Genomic DNA, 16,332 nt, shown 5'->3' with positions numbered 1-16,332 from the left:
TTAATTTCATTTTTGCTATCATTCTTTCCGCTTGTGCATATGTTGGGGATTTGGTTGTGAGCGTCGCGAATAAGAATCTTAGCACACTTTTCACATATATCCTTTTTGTCTTTATATATATTTGGATTTTAGTTTGGTGAGCCCCACTAGAAATCAATTTTTGTATTATAAATAGAGACAACCGATTCATTTTTAATCTCAAGTTCAATCTATCTACTGCATTCTCAAGAATTATGAGTGTTTAGGAGAATTCTAAGAGCGAAGGAAAAGGTCTAGTAGTGTTTGTTGGTGGGCTTTCAAATTCATCACAAATTCATTATAAGTCCAACATTGTTTTCATTTTTTTTACAAATGGTGGCTCATTTAATCATTTTGTAATTTTAAATTTAATTTAAATTTGTTAACCCCTAAGCTAAAGCAAAAAAAAAAAAAAAGAAGGAAAGAAATAAAAATAATATAAAAAAAGCCTAAATCATTACTTGTGGAGAAACTCTGCTGCAAATCCTGTAGAAACAAGCGCTCCATACCTCTGCGAGCGGCGCCAAAGTTGTCTTCTCACGCGTGCTTAGATATGGACTCGATCCCACGCATACTCCCGCTCTCGATATTAAAGTAACACCAAATGTAGAAGCTCAGTTATGCTTTTCTCGCGCACAGAGCCGGAGCCACCTCCCTTCCTCTCAACCGATTGAAACCCCTAGCCTCTCAGAAACCCTCTAACCCTTCTTCTTCCCACTAAACCCCAGGGCCGCCGGCTACCTGATCTCCGCGCAAGATGAAGCCGACGTCTTCCCCTTCCCCATCCGACTGAACTCCACACCCATTCCACCAAAGCTAGCTCAATCAAAGTCTAAGCAAACCTCTCCCTCGATCCTGCCAACACTCGAACTCCCGTTGCTACTTTCGATTCCTTTGAGATCTCTGACCAACCTTCCCACATTCGACCCTCACGATTCTCCTAGCCCTATCGAACCCCTGCCTGTGCCGATCTAGAGAGAGAGAGAGAGAGAGAGAGAGAGAGAGAGAGAGAGAGATTTCTACCTTGCTCCACCCGACGCCTCATCTCTTGTCATTTCGGAGGTTACGACATTTTTATTGGAGGCAGGGACGGGAGATGCTCGTTGTGAAGGTAACTTCTCCTCTCCCTGTTGTGAGCTTCTTCGGCCAAGGGAACCTGCCGCCTGGAAACACAGAGTTAACTCTCTGTTTAACAAGATTTAGCAAAATCTTGCTCAAAATTTGTACAAATCCTATGTCCCGATAGCCCTTAATATAAATCCAACTCTCCTGGTTAATTAAAATTAATTATCTTAATTGAATTTAATTATTATTAATAATAGTTATTTTTTATTAAGTAATATTAATTATAATTAATTATTTTTAATCATATTTAATTATTATTATTAATAATTAGTTATAATCAAGTAAAATTAATTATTATTAATTTTAGTTAATTATTATTATTATTATTAATTAATTATAATTAAAAAATTTTAATTATAACCTATTATTACTAATTATAATTATTTATGATTAATTAGTATTAGTTATATTTTATTATTATTTTAATCATAATAAATTATTATTAACTATAATTAGTTATAATTAATATAAGGAAAAAGAAGAAATGTAAATTCTTTCCTCACCTCGATCCACATGCCAGCAACGCCTTCGACACGCGCAGGTATAACCTTTCTAACTTAAAAGGTGGCACACCGGAAAACCAACTCATCCACGCTTTTCTCTAGCGTGGTAGGAAGGGAACTCGGTGCGACGCCTACGGCGAGGCGGGTAAAACCTCGATTTCGACGTTAGAAGCGTACCGGAAAACCACCAACGCATGCTTTTCTCTGGCGTGTTGGGGAACAAAAACTACGGCCGTGGTGTCCCATGATACCAACTGTTCACGCTTTTCTCTAGCGTGGCGGGAGACCCACATCAACGAATAAATAAGGGTCCAAAATTTGAACTAAGTGAGACTCGAGCTTGAACAACAGAACAAAAGACTTAAATCAAACTCAACCAAGGATAACTTGACTTGAACTCAAATCAAACGACATTATGTGGAACTTAAACTATTTGAACAAAAAACTCTCACAACATGTTTGAAAAATGCAAGGACAAATGAATCCAATCTTAAAACATGAGCGGGTATTTTCAATAACTTCTATGTAAAAAGAGTCATTGCAAATATGTTGGAATCCCTCAAGAAGGAAGACATATTAACATTAGAGGGCCTAGAGGATGATGATTGTTTGTAGCTCCTCAACAATTATGTATTTGCCAATATAGAGAACCATGATGTTCATCATAACAAATTAAGACCCATTGCTAAAGAGATAGTAAAAACAAAAGTAAGAAGAAAGAAGAGGGCTTTCAGGATCTTCATTGGCAGCAAAGGTTATGGGTAGTGTTCTAAATTCTTGCTTGAATGAGAGGCATTGGATAAAAATTTTGAATAATGATATTGAAAGTGCAAAGTCGGGCCAGAATGATATCACGTTGATCTTAAGACTAAGCTATATGTTCCTTCCAAAAACCTTTGCAAATGTGTTTCATATTTTGTTTTATATTTTGACAAGATCCCATGTTTTATAAAGATGAGTTAGTTCAAATGTGGACAGCTTTGGGTTTCATTCAACTCCCTTTATATTCGAGGAGATACCGTGGAGGATATCTTTGACTCTTTGATCAAGAAATCATTCTTTGACAAGTTTGAGAGTAATGTATAGTATGTTACAAAATGCATGATTCATCATAAGAATTAGTATAGTCTACTTCTATACAAGAATCATTCAGAGTTGTGGATGATGGTGAATTATCATTTCTTAGAATTTCTGAGACTATTCAACATCTGTTTGTCGAGACTAGCAATTTGAAAGTTCTCAGAAAGATTGAAAATTTTAAAAATCTGCAAGCACGTTAACCTGACTACAAACAATACTATTTAATGTAGCAGGCTTACAAGTACATGTGGAAGTTCCTACAAGCTGTTGTAGAAGATCAGTTGTACACCTAAGTTGTTGTCCACAGGCAGAATACAAAATGAATTTATAAAATACAAGTATAGGAGCTCCTACAAGCTACTCTAGGAGACCCCTATGCATTCAATTTACCATCCATGAACAAGATTTGCAACTCATACAAGTCCTCTAGGAATACAGGTGTATGCACTACCTCTCACCTATAGGTAGATACAGAAAGACTTCAGTAAATGCATTATCCTGAAGCCAATTTTAGTCTACAAAGGAATATATCTACTTAATTACCTGCAATAGTAGCAGATGTACTGTAGGAGATTTTTCCCACATTCAGTGTGTTAGTTGTAGTCAAAGGGATTCGAAATGCAGTGGAAGTAACTACGTGATGCGTCTAGATGTATTCAAGTGAATGTTAACACACACTGCATCGCGCCCACCAGAGTTAATGATCCATGTTTGACAAATGAGCTGTTAAAAATTATTGCAGATTTTGGTGGTCTGAACTCATAATTATAAACTAGAAATATATATGCTATCCCAATCATCTAAAGGGCTACGTCAACTGTTTTAGAAGTAAATATCTCTCATGATTCTCCCAGACAACCTGATGTATCTTCCATCACCACAGTTGTTAGTTCATAGTACTGGCCATGGGTTTTTATACAAGTTTTGGGAAGAGAAAGCCAGATCAAATCATTCTTTTCAAAGATGGAATGAATCTTAGTTCAACCGGGTCCTGAACATTGAGTTTGATAAAATTATTGAGGCTTATAAGTTCCTCGATGAATAGTGGCCGTGTATCCAACATACTATCCACAAGTAAATGCTGAAAAGACTACGACAAAGATGAACTTCTACGAGCCTTCATAAAAGACCCGTTGAATGTCCAAAATACCACCGCACATGCACCATAGTTTGTATACACATAGGTACACAAGGGATATATGCAATCATAACACTCGCATAGGCCCCGGTGAGCGTGTTATGGGTACATATGTGACGTTTAGGGATGTTGCGCGGGTTAATAAATGAATATTGTTCGAGCCCAATCCTTCTATGTGGATGGATAAGAGTCGACACGGCTCGAACTATCAAATAGATATACGGTCAGGGGGTCGACCGGAAGATCTATTTTATATGTTCATATAAGGCCTTCAAGGCCTCCAACAAATAAAATTCATTAACAAAATTCATAAAGCCTAGGGACTCGATCCTCTGTTGAGCAGTAGACAGAGTTAACAAGGCCCAATCAATAAAATTCCCAAATGCTCATTAACATCCCGATGATGACCGTGTTGAATGCAGATCTCAATCGGAGTTGTTAATTCAAATATTTAAAATGCCACCAAAATGTTCGAAAGTCCAACAACAACAACAACAACAACAACAACAACAAAAATATCAAGCCTTTATCCAACTACGTGGGGTCGACTACATGAATCCTTTTTCTCCATTGTGTCCTATTAAAGGTCAAATTCTCATTTAAATCTAATAAAGAAAGGTCATCACAATAAGCCCGGTGCATTCCTCCACTTCAACCATCCAACTTGAATTCTGCTGATAATATCCCCATCTATTTCACCATCACTCTGAACAATATATCCAAGATATCTAAAACGTGTACTCTTATTAATGACTTGATCGCCCAAAGTCACAGTCCCCTCACTAGGTCTATTACTACTAAAATTACACTCCATATATTCCGTTTTAGATCTACTCAAGCAAAAACCTTTAGTCTCTAATGTTGACCTCTATAATTCAAGTTTACTTTCAACTCCTACTCTAGTCTTATCAACAAGAAGAATATCATCAGCAAAAAGCATACACCAAGGTACATCCTCTTGCAAATATCCGAAAGTCCAAAATCCAAAAAATCATTTAAATAAAAAATATTTAAAACTGAAATTCAACCATCAAATCATTCAAAGCAAAACCCATCTATCATCCGCAACAGTTTGCTGGGGTGGACACATTAAAATTTACTTTAGGTCACATAGAGCTAATGCCTAATCGAAAATATCACTAGGATCCATTCTCAAATAATCTCCTGCCAGTAAGGACGTGGTACGTGTCTTCTAATTGACGGTTTTGTCGCCAAATGGCATCGAAAGATAAACAGTTATGACCCATAGCCCTTTGAACCGAGTAGTTTTGCCGTCAAATGGCACCACGAAATACCAGTCATGACTATAGCCATTACGTTCCTTAATGACACCATCATTGAGATATGAATTAATAGGATACGATCGATAGAGAACAAAGCCCTATGTTAGCTAAGATAGATTCAAATTTGTCCCCTTAGACAAGCATTCACCCAGGTCTACAAGGTCCCCTTGGACGAAGCAACCCATGACTGCGGATAAGGATCTTTCTGTTAGGTTGGGTCGACTACCTCTTCTGGCTAAGTAGACCATGGGCCACGATGGCCCGGGATGATGGAACCATAGGATCTTGATCGGGTCCATCATCCATTCCCCCAACATCCGCTTTAAGTATGAGATGGTGAAATTTCCAATTTTAAATATCAAAATTTTCCAACATCCCAAGCCCATGCTGCCACTATATGCCAGATAACACGTATTCTATGCATCTGATTGACGACTAGCTTTAATCAAAAGTTCTCTCTCGTTATTGGGAGGGATAATTAATTATAGGGGCTTGCGCCTAGAGGAAATTAGAAATCAGATCATAAAGTCCTCGCAAATTGGAGCGAAATCTCTGGGTAGTGTCCTATCACAAACCCATCTGCCTTCCCAAAATTTACCCCGAAAATTAATTATGTTAAAACTCCCTAGAAGAAAAGCAGCGGCGAAGGCCGGGGTTGAATTTTGGGACCCCACAAAATTCATTTTTTAATTTTTAATTTATGTTAATTTTTATTTTGTTATGTGCAGGATCCCTATTAGTTTGAATTTCGATAGTATCTCGGTGTCTTCCTTGTGTTGGGATCATCGGGTATGCGAGGCCTTCCCACCATACCACCAAAGATGTTTGCATGATCAATGTCGCAAAAAATTGCAGCCAAAGTCTTCCATCTCACCAGCAATGAAAGATGGGCACATGCACTTAAATTTATCATGCCGTGTTAAGAAAAGCTCCCACAAGACTTATTACATTGTGAACATTGCTTATGAGTTTTATTTGACTAAGAGAAGCACACATTGATTCCACTCTTCATGTCAAACCTATCGTATTCAGGATTTTAGATATTTTAAATATTTTGTGAGTTTTATATCTTGCATGTGTGGCAGTGACAGTGATGACCATATGTCAATGAGGTGTTGCATGAAAATTTTCTTTTTCTTGATCATTTTATTTTTTCTTTTAATTTTGTCTCTTTTATAGGGTGACACATGATAAAACCAATTCATGTAGCTAACCTCACGTAATGAGATAAAGGTTTGATGATGATGTAGTTGTTGGCTCTTTTTTGTTTTTCTTTTCCTTTTTTTTAAAATTGTTTAGCTTTTTTCTAGAGAGAAATAGGAGAGAGAATGATTGAAGAGAGAAGAAAAGAGAGGGAAGGAATGATGACAGAGAAAATTGAGTTTCTCTCTCTATTTAGAGAGAGAAAGAGGTGGTTGTTTAGAGAATTTTTTTCTCCCTCTACTTAGAATTATTTTCTCCTCTACTTAGAAAGAGAAAGAGATTATGAGAGAGAGTGAGAGTTGGAAAGAGAAAGGAAGAGAGAGGGATCTTTCTCTCTTTGTTTAGAGAGGGAAAAGGAAGAAAGAAGGTTGGAAGAGGTAGAGAGAAAAATGAGAGTGTGTGAGAAAGAGAGAATTTTTCTCTTTGTTTATATAGAGAAAGAGAGAGAAGGGATAGAAGGGAGAGAAGAGAGATGAAGAAAGGGAAGAAGGAGGTGGAGGAGGAAGAAGGAAGAAGAAGAAGAAGGAGAAAAAAAGGAAGAAGGCGGTGAAGGCCGGCGGCAGGACTATAGGCCAGTTGGTTAAGCGGTGGTTGGGGCTAGTGGTTTGGTTAGTCGGGGAGTTGCATGATGTGGCTAAGGGTTGCATCGTGTGTGACTTAGAAGGTTGATAATGGAATATAGGTGTGTAGGCTGGTCGGGAGTGATGACCTCTAGCGGGGTGTATGATGGGAGAGTCGTTTGCAAGTGAGGGGGTCGGCTAGGGCTGGGTGTGTAACACGAGTGTAATAAAAATTCTATTATTTTCTAATCTTGACTTATTTTATTTTTGTCTTTAGTCATCTTGCTTCTGTATTTGTTTCACACATTTGATTTATAGGGAATAATGAAACATGAAACATAATCTATTGCTTATTCTATATTATTTTTTATTCCAAGTCATTTTTGGCAATTCCTAATTACCATCTAATGGGAAGTTGGAGAACTCTGGTATAAATCATTTTCATCTTGATGTATAAAATATTCGAATTATCAAGGAAGCACACTGTAAGCGTTTTAATTGAAGTTTCAAACCATTGACATCTTGGACATGCCTAATTACCACTTAATTTGTTGTTGGGGAAAGCAGGTCTATGCTGTTGCATTCCTACATAGTATAAAAACAGCAAACTAACTTATTTTCTTGCAATTCATTAAGTTATTATTTCATAAGAGTTTTTCCAAATCAATTTGAGCATAAGATATTTTACACCTGTTATTTCTTTCTTTTGCAGCAATTGAAGCAATTGACATTACTCGTATTTTGTCTCAGAAGGGCGGTGAACCTGTTTATCCACTCCCAAGAGTTAAAAATTTGGCAGTTCATCCAAAGTTAAACCTAGCAGCATTAGTCTTCACTGTAAGTAACCATTGCCCCATAAAGTCATCTGAACTTTCGAGAAGCCAGGTAGGCTATGACTTCCATTCTTTTGCCTCTTTGTAACAGAATATGCCTGGTGGAGATAAGCAAAAAAATAGGGCTGCGTATACCAGGGAGGGAAGGAAACAACTTTTCACTGTTCTTCAAAGTGCCAGGGGGTCAACTGGTGATTTTTCCTATTCTTTTATTCTTTCTACTTTTCTTAGCTCACTTGGTCAGAAAGTTAGAAACTTATGATGTAGGCATCTTATTAACAACTTCTCTATATGGAAAATGAATTGTAATTAGTATCTGAGCTAGCATTTGCTATAAATTTTAAATAGCAAAGCAGACTTCGTAAACAATTGCTATTCTCCTCTCTGTTCATTTTTATTGATAACCCCTTTTCTGTTATTGTCTTAGTGGAAGTAGAAATTTTATGGGAAAACTAATGTCGAACGTCAAAATCATATCTAAATTTTATCTAAACAAATGGGAATAAGCTAGTGAGTGGATCAGCCGTTTCTTTTTCATTGCTTCGATCAAGATCATCATCACTTCGTCAATATCATCATTTTTTCCTCGGGTTATTTATGATTAATCTTCCAAGCTTTCCCTGTCAAAATTGTATCAACCGCAGTGATGAAATATAGATTAATGAGGCTTCAGGGAGGGATTTCTTAGCTTCTGATAACTTGCATATATCCAAGCTACTGTAAGCCTTTAGTTTCTTAAATATCATTTAAATTGTTCGATACACTTATAAGCAGAAACTAATTTCTTAGTTTATCTGGACAAGACTCCAACATTCATCTTATTTTAATTTTTTTAAATCATAACCATGTAAGCAGGAATATTAATTGGTTTGACAGAATTTTTCCTCGAATTTTTGCAGCAAGTTTTAAGCAGGATTCAATCATGATTTGATTTAATTCCAAAGAAGTAGTTTTTTTAGTCTTAATCTTATCATCTTATGTAATTCTGTTTTCAACTTATTTCTAGGTAAATTGTGGATTTGATAAATTCTTTTGGAGCCTAGATTTAACGCAATTTAGCTTTCCTGACTTATCTTTATTTTTCTCTCAACTAGTCCAGTCTGCCACTCACAAGTGGTTGAATAGCTGATTCAAACTTTTAACTGTTAGTAGACGCTTATTGAGCACTCTCATGTTCTCATGTTTCCATTTAGGGCTGCATCTGGAGAAGATCAGAAGTCGAGCAATGGAAGGGGTGGTTTGATTTTCGTTGTGGTGGTTTTCAGGGGGAGAGCTAGGATTTGTAGGAGAATGAGAGGAAGTTTGGTGATCAATGGAGCCCGTAGGTTTTACTGGGATATATTTTACTTTCCCTATTTGTCTGATTGGCTTGTAGATTATGTTTCTTAAGAAAGAATTTGTCTTATGCTTCTTCTTAGGCCCGAAATTATGTTAGATTTTATAACAACAGTTTGTTTGATTAATATGTTTTTTTTCTCTTTTGGCGCTTTTTTGGATTATTATTTTTTCCTAGCCTGGATTTGATTTGTTGGTATCACTAGCCTTTTTTTTTTACACTTTTAAGCAAAACTTTGTCCTCCCTGGATTGTACTATTGAAAATGTATGTTTTATTGCGATTGATATATTTATTCTCAAAAAATGTGTTTTTATACTTCATATGTCCAATGATACTTTTTTTTAAATATTTTTTCATGATTTATGTTCCAGATTGGATTTTACTATCATCTTAAGTTTCTATTTAAATCTCATAATCATTTAATATACTCAAATGATTTATTAGAATTACATCTGCCTTGACAAATAGTTTTGAATATTTAATACTTCCGATTTTAAACCTGGATTTACAGGATTTGTTACATCCTGCTTAAGTTAAATTCTACTTGTAGCCAAATGGCCTCAAAATCTACATGTTAAAGTTTCAATTAAAAGTACAACGGTGTAATACTATTTTTCCTTTCTGTATGTGAACTCACGGTGCTGCTGATATCACAATATTAGTGATGGAAGTTTTCAATGATCTTTTCTTAGTGATGGGGATACTTTTTCAAATTCTTCCAGCACTACCAAAAAAAAAAGAAAAATAAAGTAAGGATTAAGGAAAGAAGAAAGAATGAAAGAATGAGCAGTAGTTTATCTGACTTTTTTTAGTAAAAGCTGGAGATGATGTTTGAATAGGGAATAACAAGCCTTGAGATTCTAGCAGGTTTCATGAATTTGCATATTGTCCCCAATTTGATTGCTCTCAATTTGATTGATGAAGTTCTACTTCTATATTTGTTTGTGATTTCCATCTGGTGACAGAAAAATTCTCCTCTTAGCTAATGCATTTACCGTTGTTGTCTTGTAGCTGCTGTTCTGAAGGAAAAACTTTCAGCTTTAGGTTCATCTGGAATCCTGGCAGACCATCAACTACAGGCCGAGTTGCAAGAACAACAGTTAAAAGGGTGAGTCGACGAAAACCATTTGTTGTGACTTGTTTTTGCTCCGATAATATTTCTTATAACAAGATTATGTGGCTTATTTTTATTTTTATTTTTTAGATGGGTGTGGAGTGGTACTACAATTCTTTAACTATGATTTTTCCATGTTTCGCCAACATAAGTAGAAAGTCATGGTTTTCTATTAGGGCTTAACTTGGACTTCCAGTGGGCGTGATTGCTGTGGGTATCAAGAGCTTTTAGTGTGATGTTTCTAATCTGCCGATTAATACGAACTAATTTGAAACTGGGGAGTTGAAATTGAGCATTGTCCAGCAAAGTTTGATTTGGCTTGTAATAAAATTTAGCTTTTTTCAAGTGATCTTTTGGCCTGGATCAGTATATTGCTTGCTTATTTTCCATGAAAGAAATCTATTTTCATGATCATGTTGAAAATTGTAATGTATTATGTAATTTCTTTATATAGTTTCCTTATGGAGTGATTTCTGCATTGCATTCACTTTAGGTTTTACAAATAAATCTACTGGTGTGTTGTATGGAAACTATTTGCTAGATATACCTGTGAGGATGCGGTCGTTCCATTTACTTGCAAAAATATGATCCTATGCTACTCTATATTATAGGATCATTATATCATGTTGTCTATATTTCTTGATTGCCATGGTTTCTCATTGTTTAATTTGTGCTATTGATATAGTTTTCTTTCATCTTTGCTGTTTATCTAACAATTGCAATTGTATTTTCTCTTTTTCTAGAATTATAGTTGAGAATTCTAGTTTCATTGTGAAATTTATAATATGAAACTTATTGCGGTATTCTTATAACACTTTCACTTTAATGTATGCCAGCCGAAGTCAGGTTACAATGTCAGATATTGCGCGGAAAGCATTCCTTCACAGTGTATGCCCTTTCTTTATTTTGTTGCTTTAATCTTTATCATGTCATATGTGGTAGCAATATCACATAATTATAACACAGCTATATTGCAAATCTTTATCATTCATGTAATGATTTGTACATCGATAAATCGGACTTTTGACCCTGTGACTGGCAATACTCCAATGAACTGGGGAAGTTGTTCTTTTTAGGGGCATCCACTTTTTATGCGCTCCCTTCTTGATTTACTGCAACTTGACAAAGTATTTAGGAGAGTAAACCCATTGTAGTTATGGCAATGAATTTGAATGTGCAAGGAATTGGAGTAAAATGCTAATAATTATTTATGATATGCAAAATGGTAAATTACACAAAGTATACACCAACAACAACAATATCATGCCTTTATCCCACTACGTGGGGTCGGCTGTATGAATCCTTGTTCTCCATTGTGTCCTGTTAATATTCAAATTATCATTTAAATCTAATAAAGAAAGGTCATTTCTAATATTTTCTAACCAAGTCTTTTTATGTCTACCTCTATCTTTCTTAATATATGCCCAATCTAATTCATCTACTTTCCTAATCGGGTCATCAAATGGCCGCCATTTTATGTCACCAAACCATCTAAGGTGACTCTCTCTAATCTTATCTTCCATTGGAGTTACTCCAACCTTTTCACGTATATGCTCATTTCGTATTGTGGGTCCGAAAATTCGGCCCCGGCCTCCCTTGTTTGCTTTTCGGTTTCTAGGGAGTTTTAACGGATTAAGTTCTGGGATAAATTTTGGGAAGGCAGATGGGTTTATAGATAAGACACTACCCAGAGATTTCACCCTCATTTTGCGAGGACTTTATGATATGAGTTTTTGTTTCCTATAGGCGCGAGCCCCTATAGTTAAGTACCCCTCCCGATAACGAGAGAGAACTTTCGATTATGACTAGTCGTCGATCAGACACGTTGAGATACGTGTTATCTGGCATATAGTAGCAGCATGGGCTTGGATATTGGAAGTTTGATATTTAAAATTTGAAATTTCACCATCTTTCACTTAAAGCAGATGGTGAGGGAATGGATGATAGACCCGATCAAGATCCCATGGTTCCGTCGTCGCGGGCCATCGTGGTCCCTAGTCTAATTAGTCAGAGGAGGTAGTTGACCCAACCTGACTGAAGGATCCTTGTTGACAACAATGGGTTGCTTCGTCTAAGGGAACCTTGTAGACCTGGGGTTTATATTTGTCTAAGAGGACAACTTTGAATCCACCTTAGCTAACATAGGACTTTTGTGCCCTATCGATTATATCCTATTGATTCATATCTCAAGGATTTGATGTCATTAAGGAAGGTATTGACTCTGGCCATAATCGTAATTTAGTGACGCCACTTGGCGGCAAAACTACTCGATTCAGAGGGCCCCGGATCATAACCGTTTATCTTGTGGTGTCATTTGACGGCAAAACCATCGGTCAGAGGGCACTTACCAGGTTCTTACTGACAGTAGATTATTTGAGAATGAATTATATTGATATTTTTGACTAGGCATTAGCTCTATGTGAGCTGAAGTAAATTTCAATTTGTCCACCTTTATTAGTTGTTTCAAACTCATAGCCACCAAGAATGCTTTTAAAATCATCTATCTCTCTACCAGTGGTGGAGCTAGAAAGTTTTATAGGGGGGCCTAAATAATGTTTTTTAATTATAACAATTTTTTTTCATTCGAGCATGACTCCAACATTAAAAATTTTAAAGTTTTTTTGTCGCATTTATTATTTTTAAAAAGTAAATATTACTTATAAGATAATAAAAATTTAAATTTAAATAAAGAATATATATTTCCCAAAAAAGATAAGCTTTTATAGGAGTACAAAGATTATGCATTAGTGAAAATCAAGAATAAAAACATAGAAAAAAGCTTTTACAAGGAGGATATTTTCATATATATATAAACACAAAGGGGATTGCTGAGCTAAAAAAAGAAAATAAAATAACAATATTGATTTTCTTGTAAAATAAGTTGTGCTACTCAATTAAAGCAAATACCGATATTGTAAAATAAGTTGTGCTACTCAATTAAAGCAAATACCATTTAAAAAGCCGCTCATACTCCTAGCTCTAACCCAACCTCACTCGAATTTTATGGACCATCCATCTTCCATTCAAGGATCAAATCTTGTAGCATTGTTAGGTGTTTTTAATTTTTGCTCCCCTCCCCCCATCGTCGCCCCCCCCTCCCCCCCCTCCTCCCTCCTCCCCTTTAAATCAAACTCATGCTACTCAACCAACACGTCCATTAATTCTCCTCCAATAAATACTCTTTCATTAAGAGGTATCTTTTTGTATTAATTCTTCTAAGTCATTCCAAAATTTTAATTTGAATGCATATCCAAACTAGTTAAGAAGCATAAGCATTTACAATATATAATCTTAATATCAACAACAATCTTTAAAGTTATAATTATATCTCTAATTTCATTAATTTTTATAATATTATCCTTCAAACCCTCATCTATAATCACATCTACTCCATTTCTAGTACGACTTCTACTAGAATACCATAGTTTAAATCCTAAATTATCAATTTACTTAGACTTCTCTTCAACCTATATAATTTTCTGAATGCATAGAATATTTATCTTCCTACAATCATAATATCTATTAATTCCATTGATTTACCTATAAGAGAACCTATATTCCAAGTTCTATACTAATTTAGCTTCGTTAGGATATGAACTTGGAATATAAGTGTTGACTGTACAAAAAAAAAAAAAATGTAAAGCAACCGACCTACCTCCAAGCCGGCCCCACCTCGGGCAGTTGGTCGCCAAACGACACGACGATTCGTCCACCGACTCTCTTGACAGGAACCGACATACTCACGATACAAAAATAAAACCTCATCTCATTCAACGGTTACGCAGATACGCACAAAAAAAATCGCAAGGGAGAGAAAAGAGGATTTGCGACTTACCTCTTGTTCCGACGCCAATCCGCGAGCCCTCTTTCCCTGCTCCTCATCCGCCGGCTTGACTGTCGCCGACACCGACTCCTGCCGAACTCGCCTGAGCCGACGCGACCAGCCGCCGAGCCGCCGCCTTCTCCGACCCGAGCTTCCCCGTGCGTGCTCCGCCTCCTTGCCCGATCGGGATTGGCTCTGCCCTAGCCCGATACATCCTCTCCTCTCTTTATATAGTATGTATTATATATATTATTATAATATATAATAATATATAAAAGTTATATTATATTAACAGTATAATATAACAATAATAATATAATACTATATTATATTATATTAATATAACAGAATAATATTAAAATATAATTGTTTGTATATTATAATAAAATATATATTCATGATAATATTTTTATTATAATATAATATATAAAAAAAATAAGGGAAATGTAAGGAATTTTCAAACAGATGTCGAAGACCCGGCCGTCGATCTTAGATCCGACCGGGATGGTTGTAAATTGAAGACCTCGTGTCGTCGATCTTAGATCCGGCCGAGATGGTTTTAAAATACAAGACCTCGTACCGTCGATTTCAAATCCGGTCGGGAAGAATTCAAATTGAAGACCTCTGTGTCGTCTATATGATCCGAGGGAGTGTTTAATCAAGGCCTCGTGTCATCGACCTTAGTCCGACCGGGAAGAAAATATCGGCAAATGCGTCCCGATTCTCCCTCGGTGGGGAGGTGACGCCGGGAGGCTGCCAAATATTGAATATTTGACTTAGCGAATTTAAAAAAAAAAAAGACGTTCTTTAAGAAAATTTTAAAATTGGGAGCATCAAAATTTTGAATGTTAATTAATCAATTATTAATACAAAATTTATTAATTGACTAATATTAATTAAAAAAATTAAAAATATTGATTATAATTATATAAAATACAAAAGTTATTTAAAAATATAAAAAATTATTTGGAGCAATTTAATCGAGGAGCATTTTAATTGACTAATTAGAGCAAGTAATAAATAAAAAAAAAATGCTTTGAATAAAATGGAGAAAGGAGGAGGGGGAGAGAATCCATAATCAACATATGTTGCTCTCTTAAAATGTTGTTCAAATTGCTCTCAAAAATTTTAAACTCCCCAAATCCCTTATAAAACTCGCTCAACCTCTCCAAACAACTCTACCCACGCAAAATTGAACTTCTTCCAAGCTCTTCAAAGCTCCCCTATACGAGCTTCTACAATTACTTGTGAACTATCCCCTAAATCGCTGCAGCACCACTTGCCTGCAAACAACAATCAAAAATTAATGCAGCATAAATAAATTAAATCAATGCGGGAAAATGGTAAATCCAACTACTGCAAGTAAAACAAAAAAACTGAAAAGCAGGAAATGTTAAGAAAACAGGAAAATACTGAACTGTTGTGTAAAGAAAAGGCTACAAACACAGAACAAACAAGAAAACACTAAAACAAGTGTAAAACCTCTCAAAACAAGACACTGGTGTCAAACTCAACAAATAAATAATCAAATTCACTTCTTATGGGCAGTCTGATTTTATAAGATCAGGTTGTAAGACTCACTAACGGGCCACTTTCTATGAGAAGCTATAAGTCCCAACACTTGGGTTACTTTCTATGAAAGTTGTAAATCCTCAACCTAAATTTAAATCATGCGGGCATTTAGTCTAAGAGATTAAGCTGTAAGACCACTTTCAAGCAATTTCCTAAGGGAAATAATAAGACCTATCTCAAATCTAATTCAAAACCTATGGGAAGCCTCGTTCATAGGAACTTGGTGCTAAGACCCACTACCCGGCAACTTTCGTAGGAAAGCAGTAAGCCCGATCTTAGGGGAATGTTTTAGGTGTAGAAATTGACCTAACTCCTAACCCCAATTAAAACCCCGTCCACTTCTAATAGAAGTCGTAAGTCCGACATCTGAAGAAGTGTTTAGGTGATAATACAAACTAGACCCCTCACCTGGGCATCCTATTCTATAGGAATAGGTGTAAGACCGTATCGGGCAACTTCTACATGAAGTCATAAGCCACTACATTTTAGGAAAATTGTCAAAATAAATAACAATAATCTTAAACCTTAAACAAACTAAAATTCAAACCTATGGGCTTCTTAGTCAAAAGATTAATTGTAAGACCCGCTTTTCAGGCTACTTCCTAAGGGAAGCCATAAGTCCTACCCAAATAATTAAAATTCTTAGGCATCCTAGTCTAAAAGGACTTTGGTTGTAAGACCCACAACTCGGGCCGCTTAGTTTACAGGGCTAGGTCATAAGACCCATCGTATGACAACTCTTC

The 16,332-nt window shown here is 35.9% G+C and overlaps 1 protein-coding gene across 1 annotated transcript in view; it reads left to right on the top strand.

Annotated features, from left to right (window-relative positions):
- The window catches only part of LOC110101272, a 76,407-nt gene that overhangs the window by 30,284 nt on the left and 29,791 nt on the right, over positions 1–16,332 (top strand). Inside the window, exons 8-11 of the mRNA XM_020829105.2 lie at positions 7,623–7,747; positions 7,835–7,934; positions 10,092–10,188; positions 11,031–11,082. Of these exons, the coding sequence (XP_020684764.1) occupies positions 7,623–7,747; positions 7,835–7,934; positions 10,092–10,188; positions 11,031–11,082 (374 nt within the window). The remainder of the gene's footprint in view (positions 1–7,622; positions 7,748–7,834; positions 7,935–10,091; positions 10,189–11,030; positions 11,083–16,332) is intronic.

This window comes from Dendrobium catenatum, unplaced genomic scaffold (genome assembly GCF_001605985.2).
Source record: "Dendrobium catenatum unplaced genomic scaffold, ASM160598v2 original_scaffold_14238, whole genome shotgun sequence".
Lineage (NCBI taxonomy): Eukaryota > Viridiplantae > Streptophyta > Magnoliopsida > Asparagales > Orchidaceae > Dendrobium > Dendrobium catenatum.
The sequence above is the reverse complement of the archived record's forward strand: the minus strand, read 5'-3'. Positions and strand labels throughout refer to the sequence as shown.